Consider the following 20,196-nt stretch of genomic DNA (forward strand, 5'->3'; position numbering starts at 1 on the left):
GATTATTCTCAAGAATGTAGTTTTTACTATAAGAACCCTAATCTTTCTTCTTCAGAAGACTTCAGCTATGTTTCCAGTTTGAAAACCCTGAGACTCTTGTGAATTTTTATCATTCATTTCCAGCAAAGCCTCCGGACTCTTTTTTTGCATTTGTTCCACAACAGCACGCATTTAAGTGGTGCAAAACTATTTTGTGCTTATATGTAAAACAGAATTGAAGTTCTAATGTAATTAGAAGCACATTTTAAATGGTCCAAGTGTCCAGTCTGACGTATGAAAGCCATGTGGGGCACAAGCAATCAGTGTGCTGCGAATTCCTGTGCGTGGGGGGACCTGTAACCCTGTCCACCCTCAACTAAACGCCAGTGCCCCGCCCCTTCCTCCAATCATTTGTGGTAACCAATTAAAGCAACTGCAAATTTCCAAAATGCCCTCTAGGGGGCAGTACCGGTGTGGGCTGCGGTGCTAGAAGAGCTTAACAGGAGACTTGCCGTGGTCTCTTCCTTTGTAAAAAACGAAGATAGTTGAGTGAGGGAGACAATGCAGGTAAAACACTTAGCAAGATGCGTGGCACGCATTATGTCCTCCAAGAATGTAAGCTAATACTCTCTGCCGGCGAATCAGCAGAGATTGTTTGGGGAACATTGTGGCCTTGGCGTCCAGGTAGATGTGGGTGAGTGCAGATGGGATCAGGCAGGCAGCGCAATCACTGCCTCACACGTGAAACAGGCCGTGAATAATTAAACACTCGCCGTTCACAAAAAGGAGCTCCCAGGGAGAGCTGGAGTCAGAGAAATCTTTCTGGAGGAGACAAGGATTGAACCAGGGCATCTGGAACTTGAGAATATATATTTATCCCAGGAATAATAAATAACTCCTAGATTCTTACTTCTCAAAATTGTGGCCTTCAGACCACCGTGTCAGCAGCGCCAGGGGGTTTGCTAGAACTCTCAGCCTCCAACCCAGGTCTGCTGAGTTAGAATCTGCATTTTAACAAGAATCCTGGTGTTCATCTGCACACTCACACCTGGATGTGCTGGACTAGGGAACTAATTGAGAACCAGAGGAAAGAACAAAGATACTTGCTCCTTTGAGAGAACACAGACAGACCTTGGTGTGTGTGTGTGTGTGTGTGTGTTTGTGTGTGACAGAGAGACAGATGTAAATGAAGATTTTCATCCAGATTTCAGATCTCCTTAATCAGAATCTCAAAGCAACGAGGAGCCAGCATTTAAACAAAGGAACGAACAAACAAAGGCTTCCCAGATGACTTTAGAAAGGGGAGTGAGCTTAAAAAATACTGATGCCCAGGTCCCAGGTTAGACCAATTCCATCACGGACGCTGTGGGATCTCCAGCAGTGGGAGAGCCCTGGGCATTTTGGTTCTTAAACTCCCCAGATCGGTGGTCGGCAAACTGTGGCTTGTGAGCCACATGCGGCTTTTTGGCCCCTTGAATGTGGCTCTTCCACAAAATACCACGTGCGGGCGCACGTACAGTGTGATTGAAACTTCGTGGCCCATTCGCAGAAGTCGGTTTTCAGCCTGGGCGAGTGTATTTTGAAGAAGTACTGTTGATATTTGGCTCTGTTGACTAATGAGTTTGCCAACCACTGCCCCAAATGTTTGAGAGCCTCGAAAGGGGGAAACCTGGAGGGGAGAAGTCTGTGTGGGAGAGAGCAAGGAGGTGGTGTGTGTGTCTGCAAACGCCTGAAGGTTTGTCTACCTTCAAGGACAGAACAAAGATTGGGAGGTAGGTAGAATTTTTCTTTTTCTTTTTTTATCCAAGTAATCATAGCATTAAAAAAAATGTTCCTTCTTTCTTTCCTCCCTCCCACCTTCTTTTCCTAGAAGAAGGGGCCTATGAAATGACCTAGTCCAACTCTTTCAGTTTGTAGCCACGAAATTAGTGATCAAATAGGTAAAGTGAGTTGGCCAACATCAACTCAAATCTTCTCATTCCTACCCAGGAATCTCACATGAAATGAAATCCTCTTCCCTTTTCTAGTGACAGTTCCCACCGGTGACACCGCAAAGGCATTTAAATCCTATTGCGATTTCAATCGCAGGCAAAAGAAAGCTTATTCTACAAAAAAAAACCCCCACCAAAAACAAAACAAAACAAAAGAAAAAAGCAACTGAGTGCCTACCCCCCAAAGTAGGCAGGTTTTAAATAAGGAATTGGCATTTTATAGCTCATTGATTTTAAAGACGAAATCTAAAACAAATTTCTATTTAAAAATGAAATCTAATTTGGATGTTGATACTATTGAAATCAGGATAAATCTGACAAACGGCCTATCGGCCTCTGAACCTCTGGGGCTGACAGAGAGCGGGCTGGGCCCCGGCCTGGCGTGGACCGGGCCGCCCTTCGCTGCGGGGACCAGCCGCAGGGTGCACGGGTCTGAGCTCCGCGCGGTCAATGGTGGAGACGGCCGCCGCGCGGGACAGGCTTCGAATCCCGAAGGGCCGGCGAAACTCAGAGGGAACACAGCCAGCCGGGGGTGGGGGGGGGGGGGGGCTGGCTGGGACAAAGGCCCAAGGAGAGTCGCCGTGGGGAGCCTGGGGACCCAAACATTTCCTAGAGCCGAGTGATCCAAGGCTGCTCGGCCCCCTATGTTGGTGCTGAAAGGAGGGGCTGGGAGGGCAATCAAAGCCTCCAGGGAAGCCGGGCCGACGGCTCGGGAGCAGGTGAACCTGGTTTTCCCGGGATGGGCGGCGAGGACGGCAGCCCAGGCGGAACTCAGCCCCGCCCCTGCGCCCGTGCGGTTCCAGCGGGGAGAGATGCCAAATTAGGGCGCCGCCCGCCCTCCGGCCCGAGCGCGGCCGCGGGCTTCCCGGACGGCAGGGGAAACCGGGCCGGGGGTTCCCCTCCGGGCACGCGGCGCGAGCGGAGCAGGGCTCCCGTCACCCCCTCGCTAGGCCCGGCCGGTGCGCCCCCGTAGTTCCCGGGCGCGACTGGCCCGCCGAATCCTTCCGTCCACACGGTCTCGGCGCGCGGGTTCGGCTCCGGGGCCTCGGGGCGGGTCCCCGCCGCGGCACCTGCCCCAGGGGGCGGAGCGCGGCAGCCACTCCGCGGCCCCGGCCACGGGCGCGCGGCTCCCGGCACCCCCGCCCCTGCAGCCGGCGCACCTCCACACTCGCGGCGCCGCCTCCCTCCCTGCCGGCGCTGTCCGTCCGTCCGTCCCTCCGCCGGCTCACAGCCTCCGAGCCCCGCACTTTTGGCTAGAATCCCCGCCGCTCTCCTCGCCGCCGCTGGGATCCGCAGCCCCGCGCCATGGAGACGGCAGCGGGCAGCGAGCGCCGCAGCCCTCCGGGCCCCGTCGCCCCGCCACGGACCCGGGGCCACGCGCCCTTGGCCGCTGCCCCCGGCCCGCTGAGCCCCCCAGCGCGCGAGCCGCCGCAGCCCGAGGAGGGGCAGCAGCTGCGGATCAGCCAGAGCGGCCAGTTCAACGACGGGCTGGAGGACCGAGGTGAGCGCGCCGCCCGGTCCCCGGCCCCTGCCCCCGGCAGCTCCCCGCTCCCCGCTCCCGGGTTGGGTTGGGCGCCGAGCAGGGACCTCCCAGCGAAGGAGCGGGGAGCAGAGAACAGCAGCCCCACCTCCCCGGGCGGTGCCGCCTCGGAACCCGGGGACCGGCTGCCTCCAGGGGAAACCCTCAGGAGCCCGCGCCCTCCTCTCGGCCGGCCCCGGCCCCTGCCCCTCCGCGCCCCCTGGAAAAGTTTGCGGGAGGCGGTTTTTTGCTTTTGGAGCTGAGCGCCCCTGGGGACGGCAGTCCCCTCTCCGCTGGGAGGCACCTGCGCCCGGTGCGTCCTCCGCCCCAGCCCCTCCGACTTCGCGGGCTCCGGGATGACTTCCCTCTGCGGGGTGAGCCTGGAAGAGTCCCTTAGCGGCCGCCGGGCCGCCCGCCCCTGCCAAGGGGAGTCGGGAGGCCCCGACCTTCATTTACCGGGGACCCCGTTTACCGTGAGGAGTCCGGGGGTGAGGGCAGAGGCTGTGACACCTGGGTTTGGGCTACCAACCTCACCTGGATGAATGAATGCACCGAAACCCGGTGGTTCCCAGAGCGCCGTGCCCACCTCCTTCAAGATCGCTCCCAAGGCACTGGCCCCGGACCTCCCAAAGGCCCCTTTCCCGGGAGGCCAAACCCCACCTCCCCACGGACAGCCGAAACCCCTTCGAGTTGCCCGCATGAAACCGGGGAGACTCCCCTGTGCATTCCCGCGTCTCTCTCCTCCATCCCTCTTTCTCTCCCTCCCTCGTTTCTTTCCGCTCGAAGCCCTGTTCTTGGCCACGTCTGTATTTTTTCTGCTTGTCACCGAATCCAAGTCCAAATCGACCCGCTCAAATGGGTCCAGTGGTTCTGTGAAAACCCGCCAGTGGCCGAAGCGGGATTCCTGCCGCCAGGCCCTTCCCGGGGAGCCGGGCTCCTCGCCACTTCCCCCCGTTTTCTTGGACGCCTGATTTTTGTTGGCTGTGGCGGGTTTTTATATTTTTATCTTAGCAGGTTTCTGTCCTATTCTTAGTATCTCCTGTACATTTTTATTCCGGTTTAGTGTGCAGATGCACGATCTCTTCCCTGTTAGAAATGTTAAACCATAAGCCGGGGAAATAGAATGACATGGAAACGGCAGTTCCCTGAGCACAGGCTGAACAGGCCGGGAGCGCGGCGAGAACTGGAGCCGCTCAGGTTGCACAGAGCTCGGCACCCGTGTGGCAGTTTCTGGTGGGATTCTCACAGGACTGACTGTTATTTTCGAGTTGGTGATGGGTGACATCACAGGCACCGAGCACCCAACAGGACCTGTCAGTTTTGTTATAGGTGGTGTTGATTACCTTTCCCTCTGCAACGAACTTGGTAGTATTTACAAATTTGGTAGTGAAGAAAGACAAGTCTGAGCTGGGTTTATTTCTGTAGCATTGCAGGTCATCTGCAAGAGCTGGCTGGCCTAGTTCTCCCCACCCCATTAAATGATGGGAGGGCAGAAAGTGCTAGGGTGAGTTGATACTTAGCATCATTTTGTAGTCCACGCTCAACTGTAAAAAGCCCATCTGAATTTGTTCTTAAGGCTATTTTCCACGGGTCTACTGAATTTCATTTTCCATTATGTTATAGTGTGAAAGCATTCACTGTTCATAAACTGTTACTTTGTGAAAGCTTTGCATACCACACACAGCCTCTCTGTTAGGACGAACCCTGTCTCCCAAAGACCCAGTACTTCCTGGCATTGAAAGCTGATAGTGTGACATTCTTTTGTTTAACCTATTCCTGACAGCAAAGAGTTAAGGACGAATGAGTCATCTTTATTAAATAAAGAAGAAGGTTACCTGAGCAGGTTTATAATATTTTGTGTTTGTGTTATTTTTTTCTTATGGGGCCCCATCTTTCCAATATTGATTTTTGCATCCCTTGGGAATGGTTGTTGCTGCCTTCTTCCTGATGGTGAGAGGATCTGGGGAGAAAGGAGCCTTAGCAATTGCCTGCTGTGCATCTCTCCATCATGCCTGGCTTGCGTGCTTCCAGGCCCAAGTAAGGCATGTGAGGGTTGGGTACCCTGGATGTGTACCCATGTTTGGCTTTCTCTCTTGTCCTAGCTTTCTTCTGAGCTATCAGGACCCTGTTGCAGACTGCTTCTAACTCAGATCAAAGGCTTGCTTTATAATCTAGTGTTTTGGGAATTTGGAGGCATTTTTCCCTAGTGATGTGGGCTGGCTCCAGAAACCTAGCTAGCTCACAGTGTCAGTAACTGCAGTGCCATTTGGCTGAGTCTTGTAGTTCAGGGAGCAAGAGCTCTGTGGTCTGAGACCTTTAGGGACTAAATACACAAATTATAGGCCACATTTGTCATAGGTGTTTTCACTCTCTCCCTTTTAATATCCACTCTTCTCTCCACAAATGTTTTCCCATGGTTCTGCTCCAAGCCTTAGGGCCCAGCCTTGCCTCAGCATTTCCCACTACCTTCCCAGCCAATGAATTTCCCCTTTAGAGAATCCAAGCATGACCAAGTCTTTAGGAGAAAGCAATTGGAACGAATTCATACTAGCATGGAAGTACTGATAGCTTCAACCTCCCCACATACATTTGTATTCCCCTCCCCCCCTTAAATAATAATACAGTCCTTCATTAATACAACTTAATGCTTACTGTTGCCTGGCCCAGATTGCAAATATGTGAAATTGGAGTGAGATTAGAAATCTGAATGTGGAGGCCAACTACCTGAGGCCTGCCTTGGCTTTCTAGGCTGTGCTGCCTTTTTTCCTACTTTGGAAGCACAGCTTCCTGAAAACAGAAATTCTCATGACACCTCCGTGGCTTTCAAGTGTACATGCAGCCAACATGGGAGCAGAAATAGAGGCACCTGTGTGCAGGCCATTTATGAGTTGGGTCTTTGTAGGTAATTAAGCTCCATGTCCTTTTGAGGAGTAGAAAGTTTTCCATTCTTGGTATTGGCTATGTTTTTAGAGAGGAAAACTAGTAGGAAATAACCAAGGTTGGATAGAAATGGGTAAGTTCCTCCCTTCAGGGACAGTCTTCCCAGCACATTTACTGCAGTTATTTATTTATTTATTAAAATATATTTTATTGATTATTTACAGAGAGGAAGGGAGAGGGATAGAGAGAAACATCGATGAGAGAGAGAAACATCGATCAGCTGCCTCCTGCACACCCCCTCTTGGGGATGTGCCCGCAACCAAGGTACATGCCCTTGACCAGAATTGAACCTGGGACCCTTCTGTCCGCAGGCCAACGCTCTATCCACTGAGCCAAACCGGTTAGGGCTTACTGCAGTTTTTTAATTTAAAAAATCTCATGGGGGAGTTACACACAGGATCAGATCAGGGGAAGAACCACCGTCCTACTGTTAAGAAGATGTGCCTCCCCTTAGCAGGGCATTCTAGCCTATGTGGGCTGTGATCCCAAACCCCTTCATGGCCGTGCTGGCCCCCTGAGGGGTGCGGCATGTAGATTGGTCTACATGGTCAGTCATATTGTTGAGAACTGCTGACTTTGGAAGGAAAAATGCCATGTGGCAGGATAGAAAACGCCGATCATTGTGTTTCTCTTAGAACGTTAAATCTACTTGCTTTTACCCCCAGTAGATAAACCTCTTGAGATGGTTGCTGTCAAAATACCCAGCAAATTAACTGCTTGTTTGAGTCATTACTTAAATATTACAGCTTCCCTTCTGAAAATCAATTTTCCAAGATGAAAGGAAGATTTTTATATCATTTGGGAAAAGGGAAATAAATTATTGGGAGTGTGTGGGGCGTGCTCTTTCTAGGTTGTGGCTTTAACTGGACAAAGGGTGATTATATTTGAACATGAGAATAGGGTGTTTTTGGCAGCTGGAGAGGATGCAGACAAAGGGACAGAAAGAAGTAGACAAAGAGATTTTACTTTGAAATCCCTTGTTCCTAGGGTAGAATTTCGTAAGAGGTTTTTCTGTTTTCCATCCAAGTTCATTCATTTGTTAAGGAAGGTTTGGGGAGGTACTTACTGTGAGATGATGGAGATTGTGTTTAAACGTGCCTTTAGCAATCTTATTTATCTTTTGATCTGATGTAAGTCCACAGGTTTCAATTATTTCAAAATCTCTGAGCTGTAAACTGGGCTCACTGAGCAACCTCTCGATATTTCCTCTTGTTTTGTTCAGAACTTGTTCAGGGTGCTTGAGTCTTGGAAGTAAATGGAGCTGAGATGTTTTAACAGGGTCTTCGCTATAATTTTTAACAGGACATAGTTTTTTGTGTTATTTTTTTGACAACTGGTGGCTTAGTGTGGTACCCACTCACTAAGTCTAGTAAGATGATGCCCTTTACAGGATGCATACGTGTGACATGTCGCACACTGTACACTAGTTTACAAACAGCGCCTAAGCTTTGACTATCAATTTCTTAATCTTTTGGAGCTTGGTGACGAGGCTGCCCTGCCTGTGAGAGCTATGTGAGCAGCTGTCTAGCCAGAGATGGTGCCATAAGCTCCTTTTATGTCGAATGCTTGACCGAGAATTTGGTTTTCTTTGTAACCAAGATGTGCCATATATGATCTGTTTTCAAAGGAGAAGAAAAAAATGTAAATTGGGATCATACTGAAGGTGTTTCAGTCTCCCACTCCAGGCAGTTGATGCTTGGGCATCTCCTGGGAGCCACGACTTTCTGTTGTCAAGGACTGTCAATGTTGATAGCCTAAACAAAAAGCAAACCTTTCTTACACATGACCTATCTGGAAAGCTACCTCCAGCTATAGCAGATTTACTGCACTTTAATATTCTATGAATTTTTCGACATATGGTTGAGACAAAGGGATAGATACTATCAAGCAGAAAGAGGAGAGAAGAAAAGTGGCATATAATTTCGGTCTGGCGGCTCTGGGTGGTGGCGGTTAGAGAGAAATGGTCCTTCTCCTGTGAATCGTCATGGAGGGCGCAACGCGAGCATTGTATCCCATGACTTACTGCTTTGGGCAAAACCCAGCGCACCAGTTGGGGCTGTGCAGGTGGATCAATGCAGATCAATGCCCACAGCTGAGGAGCCTGAATGGCTCACTAAATGTGGGCTATTGGTATTGTTTTCCTACCGAAAGGGAGCTGTTAGAGGGAGCAGCACCTGTGTGAGCCAAGCTAGTTAACCCAAGGGCTGGGGGATGGCTGCTTCATCAGCAGGTTAGAGCGTGGTGGGGTCTGCAGGGCCCCGGTAAAGGAGACAGCTGCTGTTACTCTGCAGCCACGCAGGCCGGGCATTGCCAGAGCCTCTGGTCTTCTCAAGGGGTGCCGGAAAGCCCGACTTCCAGGCGAACTCTCCTAATTGTAGAACCACATCGCGGCCCCAGGGCCCTCAGTTTGGAGCTTGGTGAGGAGGCTGCCCTGCCTGTGAGAGCTATGTGAGCAGCTGTCTAGCCAGAGATGGTGTCATAGCTCCTTTGATGTTGAATGCTTGACTGAGAATTTGGTTTTCTTTGCAACCAAGACAAGGTAGTGTATAAGAAAGTGTAGCTCTGGCTGTGGGTTTCTTAATAAGGAAACGCCTAACTTCCGTTTCGCCTTCTTTCTGTCAGGCTTGCTAGAAAGCAGCACTCGGCTGAAACCTCACGAAGCCCAGAACTACAGGAAGAAGGCCTTGTGGGTCTCCTGGTTCTCCATCGTCGTGACGTTGGCCCTGGCCGTGGCTGCCTTCAGTGAGTAGCGGGAGCCATGCCCATCAGTGATGTGCCCGGGCTGCCTGTCTCATTCTCTGACTCCTGTGGGTGTGCTTTTGCTTTTAGTTGACTATTATTGATGAGGAAATTTTGGGGGGATGAGTGGATAGTCAGGGTGCTTATAAATTAGAAAAATGGCCTCTCTCCTCTGAGGAGGGAAGACGTGGTGAAGAAGAAGAAATGGAGGCTTGCTCTCTTCCGTTGTAGGTTTGTAGAAGTCGATCCCAGCTGCCAGTCGGACAGGGAACTAGTATTCTCCTGGTGGCTGCCTGCAGCTTTGGCTGATGTGACAAGTGTGTATCCTTGAGATTCTTATTTTGAGCTAATGCAATCCGATGAGTGCAAATTGCAGTACATCCTTTCCTTTCTCCCTAGTTATATCTGGGTAAGGTTTGGGATAAAATCATGGGCACATATTTTCATGAAAGAAAAATGAGAGGGCCCTCTTTCAAGCTTTCAGTGGCCACAGAAACAAAAACATTGATTACAGTCAAGAAACACGAAGATAACTGCACACTTTCCACCTCTGGATAGTCCTGTCTGGCAGGTTAGGAAGCCTCTGACATGCTTCTCAGCTGACGTTTGCAGCCTATGGAAATGGGCACGTGCTACTTATTCTTATTGATCGGGCAATGATTCCCAAGCGTAAGCTATGACATTCAGCTTCAGCTCAACCCTGGTAGAAGCCAGTGTTTTTTTAATGCTGGGTGGGTGGGGGGCGGTGGGGGGGGGATGTATTTTGTGATTTGTTCATTGCCTTATTAGAAAGATCTATATTCTGAGTGATAAGTAGACAAAGTGAATCATGTGACAACCCTCAGAGTAGGAGAGAAAAGGACTGTGCCCTCTGGAAGATAGGGCTCTGTGTTGTTTAAAATTCTATTTTGCACCGTTAGACCTGCTGCTGGAAGTTGGTGTTGGCTCCCTAGGGGGCATATTAGAATTTGACCAAATGCTCCCGGCAAAACTAGGCATATATTACTTGAAGCAATTTATATTAGAAACATTGTAGGTGCCATATCTTGGCTCTCAATAAAAGCCAAACATTTAGAAGCAGCAGGTAATGCATTTCAGGGTATAAACATTTAGCTGTGAGCCAGAAATCTAATCAAGAGGAATTATAATTCCTGAAAATAGCTGCTTCTTCCTCTCCTCCCTTTTTCCTGCTGAAACAAGAATAACAAGCCCGACTGAGGTCCCTAGAGGATAATTTGGTTGTGGTGGCTGTTGGCAGGCTCCATCAGACACCGTAATTTACATATGTAAGGAAAGAGGAATGGAATGAAGGGAGGTGGTTTGCAAACAGAATAACAGTCATTCAGATGTGTCCCTGTGCCTAATAGAGCTGTTACCATTTTATGGTGTGGGTGTTTGAATGGGGACCTGAATGTGAAGAAATATTGAGTAAGTCCTTCCTTTGGGAGAATAATACTACATTTGATGTACTTAATCTCAAAATAGGGAAAAATTGTGAGGAAATTTTGGTTTCACATGTTATGCCTGGTCAGTTGGGTTATCTTGAAAATTTTGTTCCATTTCCTTTAATTAGGAAAAGACTATTGCATAATACATATGGAATTAGAATGTTGCTTTGTAAAAGGATTTTTTTTTTTTAATATATTTTATTGATTTTTTACAGAGAGGAAGGGAGAGAGACAGAGAGCTAGAAACATCGATGAGAGGGAAACATCGATCAGCTGCCTCCTGCACATTCCCCACTGGGGATGTGCCCGCAACCAAGGTACATGCCCTTGACCGGAATCGAACCCGGGACCTTTCAGTCCGCAGGCCGACGCTCTATCCACTGAGCCAAACCGGTTTTGGCTATAAAAGGATTTTTTTCTTTTTAAAATGATTTTACCTCTTTGTTGCAGCAAGTATTGTTGACAAGAACATCCAGCCTAAGAAAAAGTCTTATAAAAGTTATTTGAGCCAATCTGAAAACAATTGCCAGGAAGCAAAATCTCAAGGGATTGAGAAAATGCCTTGAAGAATGGCAGTTTTATAGCTTATTTTATACTACAGGCCTGGTGCACAAATTCATGAACCAGTGGGGTCCCTCGGCCTGGCCTGTGTGATGGGGCCGAAACCAGCTCTCTGACATCCCCCGAGGGGTCCTGGATTGTGAGAGGGTGCAGGCCAGGCCGAGGGACCCCACTGGGGCACAATTGGGGTGGGGAGAGATGCGGGAGGTTGGCCAGCCAGGGAGGGACTGCAGGAAGGCTCCAGGGCATGTCCGGCCCGATTTGCTCAGTCCTGATTGGCCAGACCGCAGCAGCAAGCTAAACTACCAGTTGGACCAGAGCATCTGCCCCCCTGGTGGTCAGTGCACATCATAGCGAGTGGTTGAGCGGCCTTAGCATATCATTAGCATATTACGCTTTGATTGGTTGAACAGCTGACTGGACATCCAGACACTTAGTATATTAGGCTTTTATTATATAGGATATTAGAATCAAAGGAGGCAGGTAATGGTGATGGGGGGAGGTAGATGAAATTCACTGGTGGTAGATTAGGGAGGTGGGGGGATACAAAGTGGGGAAATATCTGAGATGAATAAAGAGTAACCCAAGAGGCACACACATTTGTGGGTACAGAGTAGTTAACATAACATAGAGGTGGTATGTGGGCAACAAGATAACAATGAGGGGTTCTATCCTCTCTGCTCTGGTGTTGTGGGTGCCCCTGGTGGGTCTGGAAAAAAGGGATTACTCTGACATTTCAAAGATATGTTATCTTATCTTAGATGCAAAAAAGACAATAGGCTCACTTAAGATAAAGACCGTCCTTTGTCAAGGAAGCTACAGACCTTGGACATTATTACTGCAGTGATTAGCTTTTATTCAGGAATTTTTATGTTCGGACCATCCTGTGTGGTTACTTTTGGTCTCTGAGTTTGTAAGCCCTGCATGTAGGCCTTCCCTGAGCTTATTAGGTTGAGTATGTGCCCCCCCTTTTTTTGTCCATCGTATTTAAGTCAAATACTCTAACTTCTTGCCTCTAAAATGTTGGCATTGGCAAATAATGTCGTGATCTTAGTTGTTTTCTGTCGTACATTTGTTAGCATCACCATTAGTTAGGTATTAATAGTAATAATAGGAGGAGAGCAAAGGGCGGCCAGACATTGGAAGCACGGTCACCTTGGCAGCCTCACCAGGCAGCTTAGAGTAAGGCAGCTCCCTTACTCCATCTATATGGCGTAGCTATATTTTGTGTGTGTTTCATATTTAAAACCCTCAGGGTGGTCTCTGGTTGTGTTGTTAGGGTTGTTGGTTTTATCCTTTAGTTTCCTAAATGTATGAATAATATCAAATATTTAAAATCCTTTCTAAAGCGTCTTTTACATGTTGACACACTTTTGTGCAATCCTTTTCATAGTTTCAAATGAAAAGAAAATCAGTAGGGATTAAACAATGTAAGTTGACTTTTGAAGTTACTATTTTTTTAAAAATATATTTTATTGATTTTTTACAGAGAGGAAGGGAGAGGGATAGAGAGTTAGAAACATTGATGAGAGAGAACCATTGATCAGCTGCCTCCTGCACACTCCCCACTGGGGATGTGCCTGCAACCAAGGTACATGCCCTTGACCAGAATCGAACCTGGGACCCTTGAGTCTGCAGGCCGATGCTCTATCCACTGAGCCAAACCGGTTAGGGCTGAAGTTATTTTTAAATTACAATCTAAACAAAAGTTTTATGTTTCAGAAATAGCAAGTGTGTTCTTTAAAAAGTGTCAGAAGGAGCCCCAGTCTTATTCTTCGAGGAGGTGGTTGACGGAGAGATGGGATGAAATGAAATGGTCAGGCTGACTCAGTTAATATTTTCAAAGAGAATTGCTACAGAATCCTGACATGCCCATGTTTGAGAGGGCACAGAAGTCTTTGGAGAGTGTGCCCATACGAGCCTGTGTTGGCAGGACTGGTAATCATGGTGAAGAGATCATGTTTATCACCACGACTTCTTGCCACTGCTGCGTCGTTTACCATCTCCCTGGGGGCTGGAAAAGCATGCAGTACTCAAGATTGTTAAATGAGTTAACTGAGATATATTTTAAAAACCTTTTTTTTTTTTTTGGTAGGTGGAAGGAAAATAATTTAGAAAAAATTTCTCAGGAATAAACTTGAAAGTTTTGTTTAGGTACTGTTACCAGACCCCAGTGTGTGAGTCCATTTGCCTGCGTGCATTGGTCAAAAGATGATGCCTGAGCAAGTTTACAGTGGAGGAAGGACTTTATTAGGATCGGGAGCATGTATTGAAGTAGTTGAGCACAGTAATCTGGAGTTAGGTGAGCTTGTGCTCTAAAAGACCTGGCTCCCGAATGGCCGGTAACTAACAGGTCATGTAGGGCAAAATCACAGGGCACCATGGATTGGGGGTCAGGGGACATGTTAGGAGCCGATTGGTGGAAAGTGAGGTAAGGGTAGTACATAATTTCTTCAGGTCTTGAGGACAGCTCTGGGATCAGCTTCCGTGCCCCTCTGTCTGGTTTGGTGGGGAGGTAGCTGAGGGGGTCCTTTCACCTTAGGGCTCAGGAGCTGGCAGAGGCTCAGACCTTGGAACCATAAAACTAACTTTGGTCAGTTTTGTCTCAAGGGTTAGTGATTTTCAAGGGGAAAGACTAAGGTCTGTGAAATGTGCAGGGGGAAGCAATGATTTTTAAAACTAAGGCTATAAATCATATCAAAATTATAAGTACCCGTGATTTTAACGCCAGGCCTCGGTCTGATTTATTTTATAAACCATTGAAATATTTCTGAGACAACTGGATCATCCTTATGGCCATTCTCTCGCCAGGGGTGGTGTCTTAGAGCTGTAACTGCTGGGATCAGTCAGAATTCCTGTCTTTATCGTCTCACCGGCCATTTCTCTGCAATCATAGATACTGATTTGTAGCTGAGCATCTTCTGAAGAAATGCTGTTGTCTCTTGCATGTTTGGGAATGAGGGTTATGGATGTATATAAGTTTGGGGATGCCTCATTTTTTCAGTCAGCTAGAAAGATTTCATTTTTTTTTTTTTTTTTCCTGCAGGCCAACACTTTATTACTGTGCCAAACTGGCTAGGGTGTGTTCAGAGTATTTAGAATTTATTCAAGCACAAGAGAGCATGCAGGGTTTTTGACTGATTCACACTGTTCAGGTGAGCCAGGTGGTAGAGGTGAAATCACGTCAGCCATAAAACCTCACAGTGACATCAATCACATAGTAGACTTGGGCAGGATAGCAGTGCAAGCAGTTCCTTAAAGCCTCACTTGTATCTGAAACTTATGAGGAATAAGATTTCATATTTTAACATAGTGTCTACATTGCAAATAAAGACTGTTTCCCTTCACTTTGTATAAGTTTCCAGGTAATCAGGTATGCTGTTCCTTCAAATTAGTAGCTTCTAAAAGACCTAATGATAAAACTAACTTTGGTCAGTATTACTGAGTTCTCTGTGCTAAATCAGTTATATATGTTGACATTCATGTGTCTGGTGTAGTTTGAAAAATTAGGTGAACTATCAAAGTTTGTGATTTGGAAGTATTTTGAAAGGAATATGTTCTTTGAAAGGAATGTAAACTATTTTTTATATTACTTGGTAATATCATGATTTTGGACCTGCTGGAGGCTAAGACCAGCAGGTCATCATAAATGTGAGAAGTTCCAGAAGGCTGATGTGTTTCTATATTCAGCAGGGTTGAAAATCTGCATATTATTATCTGTTACTGGCTGAACAGCCAAAGGCAGTTCCCCTAACCTGATAATCTTTTACTGTTTACCAAACTTTACCTTTGATATGTGTGTTTGCTTTGCTAAAAGGCAAAATGTGTGAATAAAAAGCGTGGGTTCGGACATTCAGAGAGCCCACTTCACTAGAGGGTGAGGCCTCCGCCTGGCTCCCCATGCCTTCCCAATTTATATTTCTTGTCTAGTGTATCCATTTATGCGTCAGTCCCTTCCCAGATTCCTGAACCCTTGCTGCGAAAAGACTGCGGCATGGACCTGTCCAAATGCTGATGGTAATACATATTGAATATTTCAGAGAGATCCCTATTTTGGTTTTAAAATTGCTTCTGTTTGTAATCGGTAGGCAGCACAGAAAATGACAATTCTGTTATGAACAAACCTTTTAAAAATCTGTTTTAATAATGAAGCTAGAAAGGGAACACAAGTTCTGTTTCAAAACTCAAAATTTTAATATCATTAATGTCTTTGTTAGAATGATTTAGGAAAATGCATTCCGGCTCATTTTGAGGTTTGAATGAATGTGTGGCAGAGGAAAATTTTTCCTTTACCCTTCAAGGTTCTTCTGGCTTGTCTAATAATCAAACTGACATAAGACAGATTAGCAGGAGAAAACAAATAAATAAATATTTAATAACATGTATACCTCCTGTATACATAGGAGAGACACAGCAAGCCCGAGTAACTTGGAAGCCATCACTTTTAATACCACCTTCAGCTAAAGACTAAAGATGTGGGGATGGGGGAGTCAGTTACAGGAGGTTACCAGGAAAAGCACAGTAAACAAGGGTGAGCTAGTGTTAGGAGATCACATCTTCCTGAGTCTCACGCTTACAATGCGCTGCTGTTTCTAGCGGGAGTGGAGGCGGGGTCTCTGCAGCGGCCTGCCTGTCCGCCTCCCTTCCCCTGCATTCTGCACACAGCATTTAATTAAAAGTGTGGCCAGGCTGCATTAGCACGGGGGTGTCCTTGTCACACTGCCAGAGCAGTGACGCGAGCTGGGCAGTGGGCCCCAGCTGGACTCATCTCCTGAGGCCTGGTGGGTCCTGGCCCCTCCCCGTGTGCCCCTGGGGTCTGCTAAGGCCCTGTGGGAAATTCTGAGGCCTTCTCTTATTGCTGTATCTCTTTCCAATTGTGTTGGTTAGCCAGTGGGACAAGAAGGGGTTTTCTGCGCTGCTGGTGTTCCAGCCTGTAATGACTGGGCCCCGTGGGAACTGCCTCTGGAAGGCGGATTTCTGGCGCAGCTGCTCTCTTCCAGGAGGTTATTTACTGGTGCCCTGTCCTGAGGGCTGCAAGGTAGGGATACTGAGATTTGAAAGTCACAGATGAAGCCAGAGGGAGGGGGGAGAGTCCTTTCCCCCCTTAAAGGAACCTGTTTCTCACTTTTCATTGTCTTCCTTGCCTATGGGCCAGTCCTTTCTTCCAGCTTGTGACTTGCTCATCCAATTGCTAGTGCCTGTTGGTAAAGGCCAGGCTGCTGTGCCAGGCATCGCAGAGGGCATCAGGAAGTGGAACAATCCATTTGCACCCTTGGAGAGCTCAGGTCTAGTGGGAAGGTGAACTCTAGAGATGTCAGAGCAAATGACAGGGCAGAGGGTAGGTAGATAACCTGATGGACCCTTCCCCCAGTTGGACACATAGGGGTGCATAAGAAAGGACATCATTGAATGGTTAGAGATAGGATAGTACAAGGTCACCAGTAGCCTCTGTCATCTCTGTCCCCCAAAGAATGAGCTGAAAATCAGAGCTATTAGATGAGTGCAGAAGCTAGAACTGCCCAGGGTGGGAGCACGGGGGTAGGGTGGTGGTGGTGGTGGTGGTGGTGGTGGTGGTGGTGGTGGTGGTGGTGGCGGCGGCTGCGGGGGGCTGGTGTCAGGTGTCAGTGGCTGGTGTCAGGTGTCAGTAGGAGGGGCCTGGGTTACGTTGTCCACACAGGGAAGGACTGTGGCTGCAGAAGTGTGCTCCGGCTGCACATAACAAAGCACCACAGACTGGAGGCTTAGACGACAGAAGTTAATTTCCAGGTTGGAGTCCAGATCAAGGTGTCAGCAGGACTGGTTTCATTCTGAGGCCTCTCTCCTTGGCTTGTAGATGGCCATCTGCTCTGCGTCTTCACATGGTCTTCCTTCTGTGTGTCTGTATCCTAATCTCTTCTTATAAGGGCACTAGTCCTACTGGATTAGGGCCCACCAATATGACCTCTTTTAAATTACTTCTTTAAACACTCCATCTCCACAAGCAGTCACATTCTGAGATCCTGGGGTTAGGCCTTCAACATATGCATTTTGTAGGGAACACAGTTCAGCCCATAGCAATGGCCTTGGCCAGTGCCAGGCAGGTGCAGGAGGCTAAGGTCTCAGAATGAGGTAAATTCACTAGAGGACTTTACCTTTCATGGGTAGGTGGACCAGAACGAACCCATCCACTGGACCAGGGGGAGGATGGGGAAGCTTGTCTGCCTCAGCATAGCTGTGTGGAGTGAGGGTAGGGGAGCCTTACACTAGAATTCACAACCATGAGACTGACTCTATATAAATTTGTGTTTGGAATTTTCATAGGTTGATTTCCTTGGAAGTAGACCCTGAGACTCTGAAATTTACTGCAAGAGGTTTATTGGGGGAAACTCTTGGGAATAATTCATGAAAGGAAGCAAGGGAAGCAGGACTGGGCAGAGGGATAGTTGAACTTCAGTGCTGTTGACTAGGAGGCTTGTCCTGTAGGAGGTGGAGGCTGGGGTAGTCCTTTAGAATTGTCCAATTGAATGATGCAACGGGGCTAAAGCCGTCATTCGTGTGGGCTGCCTCAGGGAGAGGAAGCTTCCCTCAGCAGAGAGCAGCTCTGGAAGAGGGGTGAACTGTGAGCCATCAGCACCCTCACTCCTGGCAGCTGGGGGAGTGAATGCCCAGGTCCGGGTGGAGGATGGAGGAGACACCATGGCATCCACTTTACGAGTTTACACTGGCCATGTGACCTAGGAATCCCCAACCTGAGATGTTAACGTGCATGTGATTTGAGGTTGGAAATACCCCTGGAGCAACTGAAAGAAACACATGCACAACCTCGCTGTAGCCCAGCAGGTGCCCCATGGGTGAAGCTCCCCCAGAGATGAGCTCACAATCCAACATGAGAGAGCTGCTGGGAACAGGGCCCACCAGAGCTGAGAGTCATCCAGTCAGAACTCAAATTCAATGTAAGAGAATCATCTAACAACATCTGTAAAATAAGTATGTTTAATATGAGTAATCAGAAAGAAATCAAACACATGAAAGGAAAAGACACTGAAAAGAGCAACTGTAAAATAACCAGATAAATATATTTTTGCTATTTTTTTTTGAGCTCTAAATACAGATGCAGTTTTTTAAAAGTTAAGAACTACAACAACCGCCCCATTCTCTCTCTCCCAACAACTTTAGCTCTCTTACTTGATCCTTGTATTTACTTGTATATGTAGAGACAACGGACTTTCTAATGCTATTTATTGGTATATATTTTTTAAGTTTAGGCATTATTTCTTGACTTTCCATCATGAAAGGAGATAATTTACTCTTCGAGTCTCCTCCCGGCCCCACAAACATGCTGACTTTCTGAATTTCCATCCTTGCCTAATAGTTATGCTTGGCATTAGCATGACTATATAAAACTTGCTCATTGAGCCATATGGTGAAGAATGATTACTTCTTCCCTGCACGATTTTTCATTTACTCTGGTTTTAATACCCGTTTTGTTTCTTCCTGTTAACTTTTCTCAGACTCTGTTTCTTACAAAACTCAAATTCAGCATTTCTATTTCAACCTCCACTTCTCTGTTGCATTTCAGATGCATGGTAATTCCATTAGCTTCTTCTTGAAGAAATCTCTCTTGGAGCCATTGATGTCTTCTAATTTGTTCTGGCTGCCCTTTCTACAATCCTGGGCTCGCTCTTCCCCACCTTTCTGGGCATTCCCTTCATTCCCTCTGAGGCCCCGATTTCTGAATTTCTGGATAGGAGGCTTTTCTCTTCTCTGGTTTATAGCCTTTGGGTGGTGGTGGTTGGGGGTGGGGGTGAGGGGGTGGGAAGAGGACACACATCTTTTTCTAGCTCCCTAGGAAAGTCCACATTGTAGGTGAAGCTTTCCAGCCTGCAATGTCTTTAATATAGTCTTGACGATTAATGGTGAGATAGTCATCAGAGAACCAAGATGGCGGCATAGGTTAACGCCGGAGTTTGCTGCCTTGAACAACTACTTCAAAAGGGAAACTAAAAAATGGAACGAACATCACCCAGAACCACAGGAACGCTGGCTGAGTGGAAGTCCTACAACTAGGAGGAAAGAGAAACGCATACGGACACTCAGAGGAGACGCAGTGCTGAAGTCAAATTCTGAGGTGTGGAGTGCGCGGAGTGGGCTGGCGGCGGAGGGCGCGGTTGGCGTTTTCAATCGGGAGGGAGTCGCAGACTCTGAGCTCCAGATACAGGCGAGTCTTTAGTGACCCAGACTCAAACGGGAGAAGCGGGACTGTCTGGCTTCGGTCAGAGCAAGTGCAGCTTTCTCTCCGAGGTTTGCAGTGGGTGCTGGGACTCAGAGAGGCAGAGCCCCTGGGGACAGGGCTGAGAGCCGCCATAACTGCTCTCTCCGGCCCACCCTGTTGATCCTGTGCGACCCGCCCCGCCCAAGCCCTGCACAGAGGCATTTGCCAGATAGCCTCAGGCAAAGGCTAGATTAGCACCTCCCTAGAGGACAGAAGTTCTCTCACTGCAGACACAGCTGATTCTCATAGCCACTTGGCCTGGAGGTCAAACCCTCCCTGGTATTAGCTACAACAATCAAGGTTTAACTATAAGACTGCGCACAAAGACCACTAGGGGGTGCACCAAGGAAGCATAACAAAATGCAGAGACAAAGAAACAGGACAAAATTGTCAATGGAAGATATAGAGTTCAGAACCACACTTTTAAGGTCTCTCAAGAACTGTTTAGAAGCCGCCGATAAACTTAATGAGATCTACAAGAAAACTAATGAGACCCTCGATGTTATATTGGGGAACCAACTAGAAATTAAGCATACACGGACTGAAATAACGAATATTATACAGACTCCCGACAGCAGACCAGAGGAGCGCAAGAATCAAGTCAATGATTTGAGATGCGAGGAAGCAAAAAACACCCAACCAGAAAAGCAAAATGAAAAAAGAATCCAAAAATGCGAGGATAGTGTAAGGAGCCTCTGGGACAGCTTCAAGCGTACCAACATCAGAATTATAGGGGTGCCAGAAGATGAGAGAGAGCAAGATATTGAA

General features: G+C 47.7%; 1 protein-coding gene across 1 annotated transcript in view; it reads left to right on the top strand.

The window, feature by feature from the left end:
- The first annotated feature begins 2,757 nt into the window (after positions 1–2,757).
- The window catches only part of TMEM163 (transmembrane protein 163), a 237,086-nt gene continuing 219,647 nt past the window's right edge, over positions 2,758–20,196 (top strand). The window contains exons 1-2 of the mRNA XM_036320248.1: positions 2,758–3,471; positions 9,052–9,171. Coding sequence (XP_036176141.1) covers positions 3,276–3,471; positions 9,052–9,171 — 316 coding nt within the window. The 5' untranslated portion in view covers positions 2,758–3,275. The remainder of the gene's footprint in view (positions 3,472–9,051; positions 9,172–20,196) is intronic.

This window comes from Myotis myotis, unplaced genomic scaffold (genome assembly GCF_014108235.1).
Source record: "Myotis myotis isolate mMyoMyo1 unplaced genomic scaffold, mMyoMyo1.p scaffold_m19_p_8, whole genome shotgun sequence".
Classification (NCBI taxonomy): Eukaryota; Metazoa; Chordata; class Mammalia; order Chiroptera; family Vespertilionidae; genus Myotis; species Myotis myotis.